This window comes from Oreochromis aureus, linkage group 19 (genome assembly GCF_013358895.1).
Source record: "Oreochromis aureus strain Israel breed Guangdong linkage group 19, ZZ_aureus, whole genome shotgun sequence".
In the NCBI taxonomy this organism is placed as follows: domain Eukaryota; kingdom Metazoa; phylum Chordata; class Actinopteri; order Cichliformes; family Cichlidae; genus Oreochromis; species Oreochromis aureus.
Window position 1 is genome coordinate 14,195,050 of NC_052960.1, and position 15,248 is coordinate 14,210,297.

Here is a 15,248-nt window from a genome sequence, read left to right on the forward strand (position 1 = left end):
TAGATATAGGGTGATGGAGGAGGAGACAAAATGACCACGCAAATGTGGACCTTTGCTTCTTTAAGCTGGGAGAATATTAAACTTTAACTATATATTATGACAAATAAGTGTACAGTGTGTAAAAACTGCCCGCACATTCCAGTCAATAATTTAAAAACAGCGTTTAGGTTCCATCCATTTTATTGAATTTATAGACTTTCAAACAAACTTGTACAAATTGCAAAACAGATTTTGGTAACACCTCATTTTATTCTTGTTATCATTATTAGGAAATAAATTAAGTGAAATGAAAGTAAACAATGTGAACAGAGAACATAAAAATACAACAAAGAGCAAAACAAAGTAGAAAGAATGAAAGAAAAGAGGCAACTGTTTTTCACAAAATTTCAACACCACCTCATGTGCAGCACACTAAAGCTGATTCACCAACCAAGCTTATTGCTGGCCAGTGTCTAAGTACCTTCTTGTAGCAAAGGACACCCCATGTGTGGACTGCTAATATGATGAAGCTCCATCCTGAAGTGCCTAATTTGAAATCTTATAATTTTTTTTTTTGACTGTAGTACTGTATTTACACACCAGGTGGCAACACAATCGTACAGTGATGCTGAAACTGCCTGCTCCGCCACCCACTCCCAACTCTATCAGTTTATCCTGGACGGCTGGCATTTTCCCACAAAGCTTCTAAAAAGCTTTGTGTTTGTTTTCACTGTGCTACATGCACGTTGAACTAAACACTTGTAATATTGTGGGGCATTTTGTCAAGCTTTTTTTTTTTTTAAAACAATGTAAGAGCTTACTTAGAATCCTGTGAAATTGCAGCCAGTGGTTTAACATTTCTTATCTTTATTCTCTCCATACAAAGATCCAGCTTTGCAGAGCACAATCTCCTTATATTAGCTGCTCCCATTTAAAACCCACCACTGTCACAAATGCTTCTGCAAGAACTTAACCCACCACAGACGTTTGAACATTCAAACAAGTCTCTCTCGCTCACCTTTCACTATAAATCAAGATCATTTTTTTTAATGAAGGCAAATTATCCTAATGAGAACAAATATTAAATACACCAAGGAAAAGGTTAATGCCAGCTTTCTGTAGAGAGCGGCATGTTTTTGTGTGGGAGTGGAGCTGTGGCGCAGGGAGGCATTAACAGAGTGGAGAAATCGATGCCCAGAGGGCGTTGTTTTCGGGTAGAGCGTGTCACTGCCAGCAGCATCTGATTTAGCCTCTATATTTCATTCAAGTCGGTCTGTTCACATTCTCTGCTACTCACTGGGAGTTGCGCTTTCTCATTGGTTAAATATATAAAATGTGCTTGTGCACAAAAACCACAAAGTGCACATGCTGTAACGAGTTTAAGATGTTAAACTGGATTAAAAGAAATGTTATTTGTGTCTAGGGAACTATCATTGCACAGAAACCGCAGTCTGAACTGAAACACACGGAAAAGATTCTCTCGGCTTTTTGAGAGGTCAAGGCAAAATAACGTTGAACCTTCATTTTGTTTTGAAAAAGATTTATGGTGACTTGGTCATGTTGCCGCTCTAAACAGAGAAGGCATTCCTTTACACAACACAGAAGCCCAGAAAACCAGAAAAAAAAAAGAAAACAAAAGAAAAAGCATTGGAAATAAAACCACCAAAAAAGATTATTTGTTAATAATATCAAAAATACCAACAAACAGGCAAAAAAAGAGAAAAAGATTGGTCACAGCAAATTTATGTACACGTACACATTAAGAAAAGAGCTGTCAGTGGAGTTGACGAGGGGGTTGGTTGAGTGGGGGAGGAGGAAGGAGGAGAAGAAAGATTCGGGCAATTAGATAAGCCCTGTATCTTCACTATACAGGGGAGTTACAGAGGGGCGCCATGATGGCAGACGGGGGTTGCATGAGGTGAGAAGGAGGAGGGAGAGCCACGGTTGTATGTTCACCTCTTCTTGGGGGCTTGGGTGGTGCGGGGTGGGGTGACGGGCCGGCCAGAATTTACACCACCGTACTGATACTTGGCCTTCTTCTCTGAGGGCTTTAGAATCTTTAAAACACAAACACAGAGAAATGTGTCACTGTCAGTTCACACACACACACACAAACACCCGAAAAAGGCAAATAATACAAATGCACACATGGCCCTATGGTTTTCACACTACCTGGAAGGAGCACATGAGGGATTCATCAACACTCATCATGCCGCCTGCGTTATCAAACTCCCCGCAGTAGTTTGGAGCAGAGAAAAGTGTGACCAGTTGGCGTTTGGCAAAGAACTCGTATCCATCCTCCACAACCTGTTAAAAGAAAGATGACATTATTCCAGCGCCTACAAAAAATCAATACCAAGAAACAGGTCTTCAGCTAGTTTCACAATCCAAGTTTGCTATCAAGGTTGAGTGTATGTAACCACCTACATCTGAAATCAATAAGAAAAACCAAACGCAGAGCTGAAATAACCGTGGGTAACTTAGGAACTAGTCTCCTGATTGTTCAGTTGTATGATCAGTACTTTGAGAAAGTCTTATTTGTGACAATCAACAGGCAAATTAGTCTGATGGCAGTGTCATAAATGGATGACTCTTTATACTACAAATGTTGCTCGAGTTTACTCTTCTCCATGCACTCCACTCCACTGGTAGGAGATCAAGTTAAGCAAGAGACATCTATTCTCTATTCTAATCTATTCTAATCTCCTGGCCATAAATGCATAAAGTGCCTTGTCATAGTTTGCGTAATAATATTTTAAACAAGAAAAAATATTATAAACTGAGTGCCTGTATGTACAATACATGGGAGGAATACAGAGAACGAATGGGAGCAGGAAATTAGAGGCTCCAGAGCTTCTATTAATAGATGTTTTCTGCTCTGTTTTCTATGTCCTCTCATCAACAACATTAATTAAAATGGAGGACAGACATAACTGAAGCAAATGGATAAACAATTTTAAATCACTAAAAAAAAGGCTAATCAATATGCTAGCTTTGTGCCTACGGGGACTTTCATTTCACAATCAGACTCATACCCAATTCCACTCCCAATTACCTGGTGGGCTCTGCAGATGAGGTCCAGGTCATGCCGGTTTAGGAACTTACTGACCACATCTGCTCCGAAGGTGAAAGAGACCCCGCGATCGTTCTCTCCCCAGCCTTGTACATCCTTGTCTGGATCTGACCACAACAGGTCACACAGCAGACCTGGGATACACACAGGTAGAAGATAGATGGACCCGAGGAACACAAAGCGGGGAAAAAAGGGGAAAGGAGAGAATAAACAGACAAATGGAAAAATCTGCTAAAAACTTGGCTGATGTAACAAAGATGATCTACTGATGGAACAGTCATACACAGGAAGAGAGAGGCTGTTTTTTTCCATTTAAAAATAAACTTAAATTCCTGGGAGGAATCCAGAGGAAGTGTACATGTTCAGTGTCAAGTACGAGCATACATCTAAGAACACGCAGGCACACACAGTACCTGTGTCGGGCACGTCTGTGGGCCTCATGATCCTGCGGATTTGCTCCATCGACTGCAAGTCAGGTGATAGCCCTGGAACAAAAAGGCAAAAAGATTGCTTTTGATTAAAGATACTACAGAGATATTTCAAACACTGGTTAATAAAAAGCTGCAGTTCAAATTCAGGGCAGCGAATGTCGATGTTAGCTCCCTCACCTCCATGGCAGCAGAAGATTTTCTCATCAATAATAGCAGCAATGGGGAGGCAGTTAAAGCAATCAGTGAAAGTCTTCCACAACTTGATGTTGAACCTGCGCTTGCCTGGTGGAAGAAATCAAAGGATATTCTCAGAACTGAACTGTGCCTGTGTAAAGCCTCAGTTTATTTGTACTTACACTCATCGTAGAACCCATAGATGCGGTTGATGGAAGCACACTCATGGTTGCCCCTGAGCAGGAAAAAGTTCTCTGGGTATTTGATCTTGTAGGCAAGCAGAAGGCAAATGGTTTCCAGGGACTGTTTCCCTCTGTCCACATAATCACCCAGGAAAAGGTAATTTGCCTCTGGGGGGAAGCCACCATATTCAAACAGCCTCAATAGGTCTGTGTACTGCCCATGAATATCACCTGAAACAGAGGTAAAAGGGATGAGGGGACAGGCAAGTAAGGGTGTTAATTTGACAGTTTAAAGGCATGATGTTGTAGTCAAACAGAGACAGGCAGGAGGAGAATTCTGCATAGAGGAAAAAAAAGTGTAGAAATATTTTTAATGCTTTGTTTTTCTACCTCCTGACTCCTACATGCACAACTCACTGAAGTTGTTTGGATTTTAAGATAAGATCTGCAAGACATGTAGTTTGGTTGGGACATAAGACTGAGCCTATATTAGGACTGCGTGAGCGAGCCAAACGACACACACACACACACACACACACACACACAAAAACCATTAAAACTGTCACCAGAGCACGCAAAGTAAGCTAATGAGGCAAAGAATGCTCGCAATCCACATTAATCACAAAAAGGACATCCATCCAAAAATCCACACACACACATATCCACTCAAACTTGCTTTAATTTTAACCACTCTCTGAGGATTAATGCTCAATCTCCTCCCTCTTTGACATTTAGACAGGCAGTGATGAGCAGTAGTCCCTCTCACCAGAGCATAGGGTCTCTGCAGAGGAGACTCACTTCATCACCTAGCCAAGACCTGCTTCCTTTTATATCCTCTTGCACCAGCTAAAGAGATGCTCTAATTTGGGCTAAGTGCTCCAGACACAGATGACTACAGAGAGGCCTACCAGAAAAGCGTTGCAATAATAACAGGCTTTATTATGACCAAAACGGAAAGCCAATTCATGCACCACACTCATTACAACATGGCACAAATTAAAATGAAATGACAGCCCTTGTTAAGCAGTCCAGCTGTCTGGCCTTAAAATAAAATGACCAATGAAAATGTAAATTTTATATTGAAGTCATATTGAGGTTGGCTGGCATGATTTTTTCCCCTATTTCATGGAGCCCATCAGGCATCCATGCACCAAAACCCAAACCAAGGCTGGCACCAAATCCTACAGGCCTACACTTATTTTTGTCTTAGGACAGCATGCAAAGGCACATTCTTCCATGCAAATAAATAATTTAAGGAATAGCTTTAAGTCTGCCTGTATGTTATTTTCTGTTCTTGGTGTTCTTAGCTGGTTGGCTTGTGTTTCACAGCCTCCTACTTTGTTTATTTATTTAAAGTTTTGCTCCAGACACTCAGCCCACAGGTCAAGATCTAAGGCATTTACACTGTAGTAACAACTTCACAATCCTTCACATTAATATTACAATATTGAAACTTGAGCGAATCACATAGTAATGCAGACATTAATGCACAAAATCCAGGTCACAAGCTGTCAGTATGAAATCAGCAAAGCTTCTTAAAAGTCCAAACTACCACTTTAATTGCTGTTTTTAAAGTGATATTTGGAGTTTAACCTGCTCATCAGAGAGAGATGAGGAGTTGGTGGGGGGGAAACAAGAGAGGGATCTGCTGTTTTTTGGTTTGTTATTTTCCCATTTTGAGTTGTGGAGGGTGACATGGTGGTTAGCACTGCCTTTCTGGATGGAAATTGCATGTTCTCCCTGTGCCTTCATGGTTTATAACTGAGTTTTCTCTAGTTCCCAAACACATGCATCCTAGGTTAACTGCTGATTCTAAATTGGCCATAGGCATGAACGGCTGTTTGTCTCTGTTGTGTCTGTTTAGTGTGTTACCTCTTTCTTGCCCTATGACAGCTGGGATAGGCTCATGACCTTGGATTGGATAAGAAGAAGAAAAGTGGATGGATGTCAACTATAGCTTACTATTGTGTTAACTTTAGCTGAGGTGTGATACTATGGCAACTTTTTATTTCTCCCTTCTGCACTGATGACGCCGAATATCCAGATTTTACCTGTACAAGTTTAATATATTTTAAATTACTATTAGTACAAGTCACAGCCAGTATTTGTTTTGCTCACAAAGGTCTGCCAGGTTCATTTTACACTCAGTATGATCAATTCCACACTAAGAGCTACTGTATGACTAACATACTGATATGAATGTGAATTTACCGGATTTTTTTTGGTTTGTCTGTTTTTTTGTTTTTTAAAAAAACAGGGCAGCCTCTGCCTGCCCTCTTACAAGAAACTGTAGGATGTCAGTGAGTGAATTATTTACTTGGCCTGTTTCTGTTCCGTCAAAACAAACAGACAGTAGAAGCACAGAGATTATGGGTTCAAAACCAGTGCAGAAAATGGAAAGCTAAAAACAAAACAAAACACAATGCGGAACCACAAATTAGCAGGATTTATCTTCCAAGAGAGCGCAATATAAAAGTTCATAAAACATTTTTAGAAAAACAACATTGCACAACAGCATGGGCTATGTTGTCCATTTGTGGTAGAAGCATTAGAGTACAGGTGTTTTAGGAATACTGAATAATACCGCTCAGAGTATATTTGTAAACACTAAGCTAACAGGGTTATTGTCCCGAATGATAGTATAGTGTGTTCAGGTGAGAATATCACCTTGGGGATCATGACACACACACACATCAAATTTAAAGAAAAACAACAAATGTAAATAAAACAGGTTCAGTACACAGATCAAGTTTTCTTTAAAAAAATATTACAGTAGCCTAATACAGCAATGTTACTCCTGCTTCTAGAAACATGCTTGCTCTACTGGCTGAGGCCAAACCCTGTCACGTGGTTTTTTTTCCTTCTTCCTTAAGTTTGTCCTTTACCACTTCCCTTCAACAAAAACCAAATAAACAGCTGTCTGGTTAAAGACTGACCTTGCCGAATTCTGTGATTTAACGATAATGATGGTAAATGCAAGAAAAGAATCTATTTTAGCGTCGCAGACAGACTTGCAATCAACTTACTCCAGGGTCTTTAATCAAGAAAACTAGAGACGTCTTAATTAAAGGAAAAGTTTACAATTGAAACTGATTTGTGGTGCAATCTTGTGTTCTGTTCTAACTAGCTATCAACACACACCCACCTAATGTGCTCCCAACTGGGGACAAACACCACAGTCTCGTTAAGAGCAAAATTGCACCAAATTAAAGTTAAGTTTATATTGCACCTTAGCAGAATTTTTAAAATCTCAGTTTGCAGTTCCAATAGCTTTAGGTCCTCTTTATGTTTCCATGGATAGTGTGTGAGTTTATTCTAGCTGCAGCAAAAGGATAATAAACTTACTCTCTAACTAACCTAAACAGGGCCTCAACTATCCTTTATCACACTCATTAAAAACACACACACAGGATAGCATGTCTTTGGGCAACTATGGAAAAGAGAGATAATTACTGTAAGCAATTTCTGTTTCAAAGTTCATATCATTATAGTTTCATATTATTCTCTTCAATTTGTGAACTGTTTGTGCTGCTTCTCAATCACTCCTGGTAGTCAAGAAGTAATTAAAGGTATCTTATTTGCTAGGGGTATAATAATTCTGAAACTGAGGCTCATACCACGATATAAACCAATGTTTTGGATAATTGTTTCACATTTACAATTTATCTCAGGCCTGCTCATATACAGAGCACACAGCATTGATGTTTGTGGTCTTTCTTCAACTGATTCAACCAATTAACAAATCTAACCCTTTGGTTATTTTGCAGACAACTCTAATTACAAGATGGTGTTTTTTTTTTTAAATCACAGATTATTTTTTGTAGCAAAAAAAATTCATAATGATGGTTATTAGAAGTCTGTGTTTAAGTTTACACAGTGGCAAAGCTGCAAGCTTGGGGAAACATTCACTAGTAGAATTACGATTAGCAGATGAGATCGAGTGCAAGTAAGTTCAGAACCTGATCCATGTGACCCAAGTAAATAATTGAAGACATTCACTGTTTGCTCTTTATAGTCAGTGCTTGCCTGCCATCACAGCTGTGGGTTAAAGGCAGCTAATTAGCCTGAGGTTATAGGTTCAAGAACTAAACATATAAAGTTACAATTACACACAGCACCATCTAGAACTCGTCAAAGTTAGACCTGTATGGAGAAAGGCAGACATGGCCTTTGTAAAGCTAGCTGCACTGATCACTGAGATGTTAGACATATAGATACCACCACTGTCAGCATTCAATTAAAATTACTTACTGCTTCACTTACAATATAAATAGTGCCATCTGAGGCTGAGTGTTTAGGTGGTATACAGTATACAGTATTACTTTCAAGGACTGACACATGTAATAGACAGTTCAGAGTTGTTTGAAGGTGCTGCAATACACTGGAGGAATGAGATAAAGCATGTGGGAGTGTGCAGAGATATGCAGGAGCCAGTTAGACACAGCAGCAGTGATGGCTATTTCAAATGCAGAGAAGAAGCTCACTTGTAAAAGTTTATTTCTCTGCTTGTCTGTCATTTATCTATAGTATGTGTGTAAGACATTATTCACAATCTATGCATATGTGTGAGTGTATTCTCTGTTACATACATGGAGCAGCTGAGTCAAGAGAGTAACAGTGACTTAGTATATGACCCAGGATAAGACAGTGTTATCCGGTCTGGTTACATAAGTCTGAGCTGCATCAAAGAAATAGATTGCTGCTGTGGGCTATGCAGAGTTTGTGGTCTGTGCTTTGCAGAGTGGGGGTTTGCCATCAGTGCACCCAACCCTTTGCAGTCAGACTATAGCATCAAAAATTCAGATTATGTTGTTGTTTGACATTTCAAAAGGCCATAGAAAAATAATCAAAACCTATAGAGTACGTGTTAAACCAATTATTGGACCAAAGGGAAAACAAACAGAGAAAATATCAATGGTTCCCATGTTTTTAGGTTTTTTAACTTTCTGTGTTCGTAAACAATTTAATTGAGAGTTAGGTCGGGGCGGAAAACACTGACCACAGATCTTCAGGGGCGCTTCCAGCTCCAGCAGGATGGGTTGGCTGAGGAAGATCTCCCTGGATTTGATGCAAAGACCCCGCACCTCCGCCTCTGTCATCTGGACTATCTTCCCCGGGCGACATCCCCGCACTAAGGAGGAGACAAACTACACAGTCAGTGCTATTGACAAGTGAGTGAGTTATCAACAATCAGTGTGTAAAAAAACCCCAAAAAACAAAACAACACCAGCAACACAAACTTCATCAAAATTAGGCCATGACAGAATAATGCTTCACCTAAGGGAAAAATACTTGTGGCAGTATCACAAAAGCCGATAAACTGAGGGCGTAATGATTTTGTAGCCTATAGCTGCTTAGTCTCAGCCGTACTTTAGAAAGACGCTGCTTATTCTGTGAGAGCAGCTTGCATCTGAGCACTGGTGTGGGTTTATTGGCTGTGTAGCTGCAGTAGCTTAAGCCTACTTTCTGGCGTTCCGCCACAGCTCTGGGTGAAGATTTATCTTATAACGATAAAAAAAAGGGGAGTGTGAAATGCAAACGCTGGTTAGTCAGCAGCTGAAACAGACAAAGATATGAAAAGTGAGATTATAACTTAAGAACGACTTGCTTGTCATGTTATCTGGAGGCTGGAGTAGACAAAAGTTAAGTTTTATATTGTTTGGAATAGTCTGTGCCTGATATATTTGACATTTTCAATTTCAGGTCTGGAAAACTTAGTGTAATATTTCTTAAAGATGGTCTATAAAGAGCACATTATAAGTCACACAGCATTACAGCTATGCAAAATCATACCAGTAATCAGAGTCATCCCTGGCTTAGAATCAGCCTTTGGGAGATGACTACGCACGACAGTAAGCGTGACTAGTCTATGTAAAGTAAAGGCAATGGGACTGTAATGTCCTATTCAGTGTTGGGTAAGTTACTTTAAATTAGTAACTTAGTTACATTACTAGTTACTTCTCTAAAAAAGTAACTCAGTTACTTCAAGTTACTCGTTACTTTCAAAGTAACTAGTTACTAGGGAAAGTAACTTTGGTTTTACTCAGAATTCTCTTGTTAATGTGTTGCTTCCCTAACTGGATACCCAGCCAGACTGCCAGTCTTCTAGCTTGCTTACTTGCCACAAGTGCACTGTGCCACCTACCAACAGAAAGGAAAAAATAATGTGCACATTTCCACGAGAGAAATCCCACGCCTGGACCGTCATTGACCGCCGCCATGATTCTAGCCTGCTTTTTACATCCAACACAAAAACTGCAGTCGTGGTGCTTTTGATTGTACTCAGAACTTGGACATTCTGCCTTCTGAATAGGAAGATGTAGGTAACACCAGACTGCAGATGAGCTGCATACAGAGCTGGACTGGGACAAAAAAAAATGTCCGGGCATTTTGACTAGAGACCGCCCACCATTATAGGAAAAATCATAAAGCCTTTGAATGAAAACAAACACTGTTGTGACAGTGATGTACACTGTTCTGATGGTATATATGTATCAATCTATCAATTGTTTGTTGTAAGACTCAGATAATTATTTTTTTAAAAGCAAGACATTTTAAATGAGAATAATAAAGAAAAGTATTTCCTTGTGCCCCCTTTCCTGTTAATGCCCTACCTGGCCCCTGGACACACTTTGCTAGACCCACCCCTGCACAGTTACCAGCTGTCAGCTACATAGAAAAGGATCCTGGTGTTATTTGTCTCTCAGAAACAGTTCATAACTTCCTTCAACTCATTCATGTCACCTAAAAGGTAAACCTGTTTCTCCATCACCTGTTCAGCTCTGATGATTCAGTAAGGACATCTCCTGGTTTCATCTGCATGTTTCCCTCTCACCAGATAACCAAACCGATATCATGACCAGCAGCTTTACAGCTGTGGCTCCAGCAAACATCAGCTGATACTAGAAATTAATATTAAATAAATTCTAACAACAGCTGATCAAGCTTAAACGTGCTGCTGTTGTTTAACGCGACATCCGCTGGTTTCCTCTTTCTGGCGCAGTGTGGGCGATAAATAAACAAGAGAGAAAAGCCGATCAGCTGATCATTGATCAGTTTCGTGATTGAAGTAGAAACGGGAGAGGAGAGAATGAGAGAAGAAGAGGCAGCTGTGCAGCTTCAGCTTTGTCTTTTCATTGTAGCTGAAGTCCGGGACAAACTGTGTTCCTTTTCACCTCAGTACGAAACGCGTAATATATTTTTCTCTGAATACCAGACGATTCTGTTTTTTACGGGACGGTTGGCAACTCTAATAATTAACCGTATGAACAAAATAAAGTTCAACATCAGTAACATAGCACCCACCCAGCTGTATAGAAACTCCGTCATGCTAGCTAGTACGCAGTACGAAAAAGTCAGCATACCGAAAATAAACTCCACCTAAACTTGGTTTATATCTGACTCCGATAGACTGCAGGTCATAACTTCTTACCTGAAGTTCAGTTCACCTGACACCGGCGGCCGCTTCGGGTCTCTCCTCTTGCCTCCCTTTTCCTTCATCCACCTGCTGGCCTCCACCACTTGCTAATGTTATTGAATCTGTGGAAGCTCCGCGATATCCACCACCGCGGTAACGAGTAACGAGCCTATCTAAATCCCAGTAACGAGTAACGCGTTCCTGGTTTTGGCATAATAACTAGTTACCGTGCTCGTTACCACAATAATAACGTAGTTACTGTAACGCGTTACTTAATAACGCGTTAGTCCCAACACTGGTCCTATTTGACAGAAATCTATGCATTTTCCTATTACTACTGAAAAATATGATAAAAATGAAACTTAATTTAACAAAAGTAGTTAAAGTTATTTAATTGCAACAGTGGAACAGAGCATAAGAATGAGGGACACAGCTATGGTTAACATGAGAGTTGATGAAAGTCCGATACAAAGTATTTAAGTGTACGTTCTGCTTGTTAAATGGTAATTTGCTGAACTGCTATACAGCACATGCAAAGAGGGTTTAAACGGCTATTTTTATTCTCAGTTCTTATCATTCTGGCGCTAGTCATGTTCCTTTGGCATTGGCTAAAAACCCTGTAGGCGAGGCAAACATTTCTTTAGGCAGGAAAAAACACTTGTTATGGTAGTAACTGTGAACAAAAGCTGAAATGAATATAAATGGATAAGAGACTCAATAATGATCTCATAATACTCGCTTTTAAGTCTTAGGTTGACATTACAAAAAGCAAATCAAAGCAAGGCATGAAAATATTCTGTGCATGGAAACAAAAGTGATGAACAAATCCACAACTGAGGAATTATGCAATAACTAACCATTTTGTTATTGCCTTTAAGCTAGACGCCCACAAAAGAGCCCAATAAAGGGTTGCTGAGCCTAGTGAAGCGAATACATGTTAGTCAGAGTGAGTTTCTATGCCCTTTTTCAATGTACCTTTTTCTGTTGTATTTAATGGATACCATTACAGAATGACCACACAAGGGAGCAGTTCAAATTGATGTGTATGTGTGGAATTCCTAAAGCTTAGTGCCTGATGTTTTTGTACATATATAAACATCTATATGCATTCTGCTTACACAGCGTGTTCAAACTCCCTGACTCTCAGTGTCTCATTAATTAAGAAATCCAATCTGAGTTTAAGTGAGTAAATCACAGGAATATAAACCAGATCCACAGTGTCAAAAACTATTCAAGGGCTCCTTCATTAATATTTCTTATCCTCCATCTACTGAATCAGCACTGCTACATTTCCCTTCTGCTTCTCAGAGTGCGAAGCATGAAATCGCAGAAGTAGGGCTCTTTACTCAACAGCCCAGCCTCATCAGAGCAGAGCAAGTTAAGCTTGGATGTTTAGCCTGCTCAGCTTTAACAGTGAACCTTTTACTGTTCGCACTTGCACTCTGTAGGCTGGCACTTTTAAAAGAGATTATGTAGTTAAGACTACTGAGGGGGCAAAGGCCAAACTGAAGCAATGACAAGGATTTTGCAACAATCATAAACAGAATCATTGTTTGTTTGTCTTGCTAAACTGTGTGAGCGTTCACATGTTTTATAAGAATGAATAAGCAGTCTCACTGACACTTTTTCTCACACAGAAAAACAAACAGTAAGCTACTTTGTTATGCTGGAATGCAGAATGAAGGCATTTCAAAGGGCTTTCTTCAGAAACTTGACACAAGACCATTATGAGTCTCTTGATATATAACTGGGAATCTGTGGTAAACACTGGGAAAACAGAGTTTGTGTTTTGTATTACTCTAGTATTCTAATCAGCTCTGAGGCAAAACCTTTGAATAAAGAAGATGTGTCATGTATTTACTCCTTAATTAATACTCAGTTATAACTATTTATGATGCTCACATCAGTAAGTGAAAGGGTAACCAAATACTTATCTATGAGACAATAACATAATAATAAAATAAAAAACTTTTGTAGACCGCAAAGATTATTACCAAACTAATCACTTACGAAAGACATCAAATGCCAAGTTCAACTGGCATTAAAAATATGAGCAATGTAATCAACAAGTCACAGTTGGAGCTGAGTGCCAAGGAAAAGTGCGTCAGCGGAGGACTTTTGAGCCGAGATAAATGGTTGGCCAAAAGTCACGCGCACAGCTGTCTCAAAGTTATCTTTCTGTATTCAAAACAACTCTTTAAATCTGAAATAGTAAGAAACCCAGGGAGATGCAGTTACCACCAAGAATTATCCTAGCATCCTTTACCAGAGTCAAAGATAGTAGTGGAAAGTATGCCAAGGACAGCTGAATTCGCTGTAGTGGTCTGCTATGACTCAAAGGATATCTCAGGGGAACAGAAAACTCTTCTCTGAAGCAGCTGGTCAGCCATCATCCTTCTTTCTGCTTGGCCCAAATATCCTCATCCTCAGACATCACCAAAATTCCCCAAAGTATAAAAGCAAACAACGTCATTGTGCACACAGCGTGACTTAAACATCTCTGTGGATGAGCCAAAGAAACACATATTTCACTAATATTCTTTTATCACATGTGTGTTTCTTAATTCTGTTGTACCTTTAGTGCGAACAAAGATATATAAAGGCAATGTGTGAGCATGAGTGTCCTGAATCACAGCAACCTGCCCACTAAAAAAGACACCTCCAAACCAAGTCACCTCCAAAAAAGATAAATGTACTTAAAAAGACAACCCAACAGTTAACCACTTATGATTCATTCAGGATATAGTGATAAACGACACCCATTATAGTTATCTATTTTGTGTTTTTATTATTATTATTGTTATTATTGTTCTTTTCCACTTATTTATAGAGCAGACTTAAAAACCAGGTCACTAATACACAAAAATTAGTGGCAGCAGCAAATAAAATAATGACAACCGTCAGCACCGCGGATGTGGGGCAAACGCGTTTAAACCAAAGGGAGCTGCAATACTACTGTGTAACAGTACAACGATTCAACTTACAACAGTAACAATGACTTTATACCAAGCACACAGGACGAGGAGGAAAAAAAACGTCCCCGCCCCTCCTTGACATCAGCCCCACATAATTTGGCAAATGGGGTAAAACGAAAAATGCCGCAAACACAGCAGACCGAAAGTTTAATTACACGCTAAAGTAAAGGCCACGACACGATACATTATCTGCCAAACGTAACCGCAGATTATTGCTGCGCAAACACACGCTAGGCTTTCAGCGTTTGCAGTGTTTATAAACACGGCCAGCTAACGGTAACGTTAGCCGAAGCTAGCCGGGCATAGCGTTAAAATGGACTGACATTAGCCTTACCAGCTAACACTTTCCTGCGTTTTGCGAGGCAACCGCGACAGTTACCGGATATTATTTAAACCCCATTTTTTAAACACCGAACCCTTCACCTGTTCCCCACAAAACACACAGTAAATATAACTCAAATTGTTCACCTTCCAAGAGCCGAGAGATGAGGCTATCCACGTTCAATTCACCCTCCGCCATCTTCACACTGCTGTTGTACTGTACAGTGTTGGCCGCTTCAGTTCCCTCAGCCGACACCAGGGGGGGTTGTTGCTCACAAACCGGTTGCCAAAGACCTTGACCAGGGAGCAGATTAGTGAATAATCCACTTTATTTTTATTTTTACCTCCTTTATATACATCCACCATCTACTATAGCTATACAAAAATATTAATAAAATTACAATTGTTTAAATAGGAATTGGGATGAAATCTAAAAACGTACGAAAGGTATGAAAGGTACAGTAGCATGTAACCGCTGTATAGACCTGCTACATTATTACTGATTCGAAAACAAACAAAGTAAAGGTTACGTCAGGTTTCATATAGTAAACTGATCTGGTTTGTAATTATGTCTGCAATGTGTCAAAATAAATACGTATGTAAGTGGCGTAAAGTATAGTATTTCAGCTTGAGCTGAATGAAGGGGGAAACCGCAGAAAATGTTTCTCAATGCTTGAGTAAATGTACTTTTCACCC

The 15,248-nt window shown here is 39.7% G+C and overlaps 1 protein-coding gene across 1 annotated transcript; it reads right to left on the reverse strand.

Moving 5' to 3' along the window:
- Positions 1 to 162: 162 nt before the first annotated feature.
- LOC116326054 (serine/threonine-protein phosphatase PP1-beta catalytic subunit-like) lies at positions 163 to 15,026 on the reverse strand. Its single transcript, XM_031747152.2, has 8 exons — positions 14,700 to 15,026; positions 8,839 to 8,970; positions 3,840 to 4,070; positions 3,661 to 3,765; positions 3,466 to 3,537; positions 3,035 to 3,186; positions 2,152 to 2,286; positions 163 to 2,036 (listed from the first exon to the last, which is right to left on the reverse strand). The coding sequence occupies exons 1-8, from the start codon at positions 14,749 to 14,751 to the stop codon at positions 1,932 to 1,934; spliced, it is 984 nt and encodes a 327-aa protein (XP_031603012.1). The 5' UTR covers positions 14,752 to 15,026; the 3' UTR covers positions 163 to 1,931.
- Between the last annotated feature and the right edge of the window lie 222 nt (positions 15,027 to 15,248).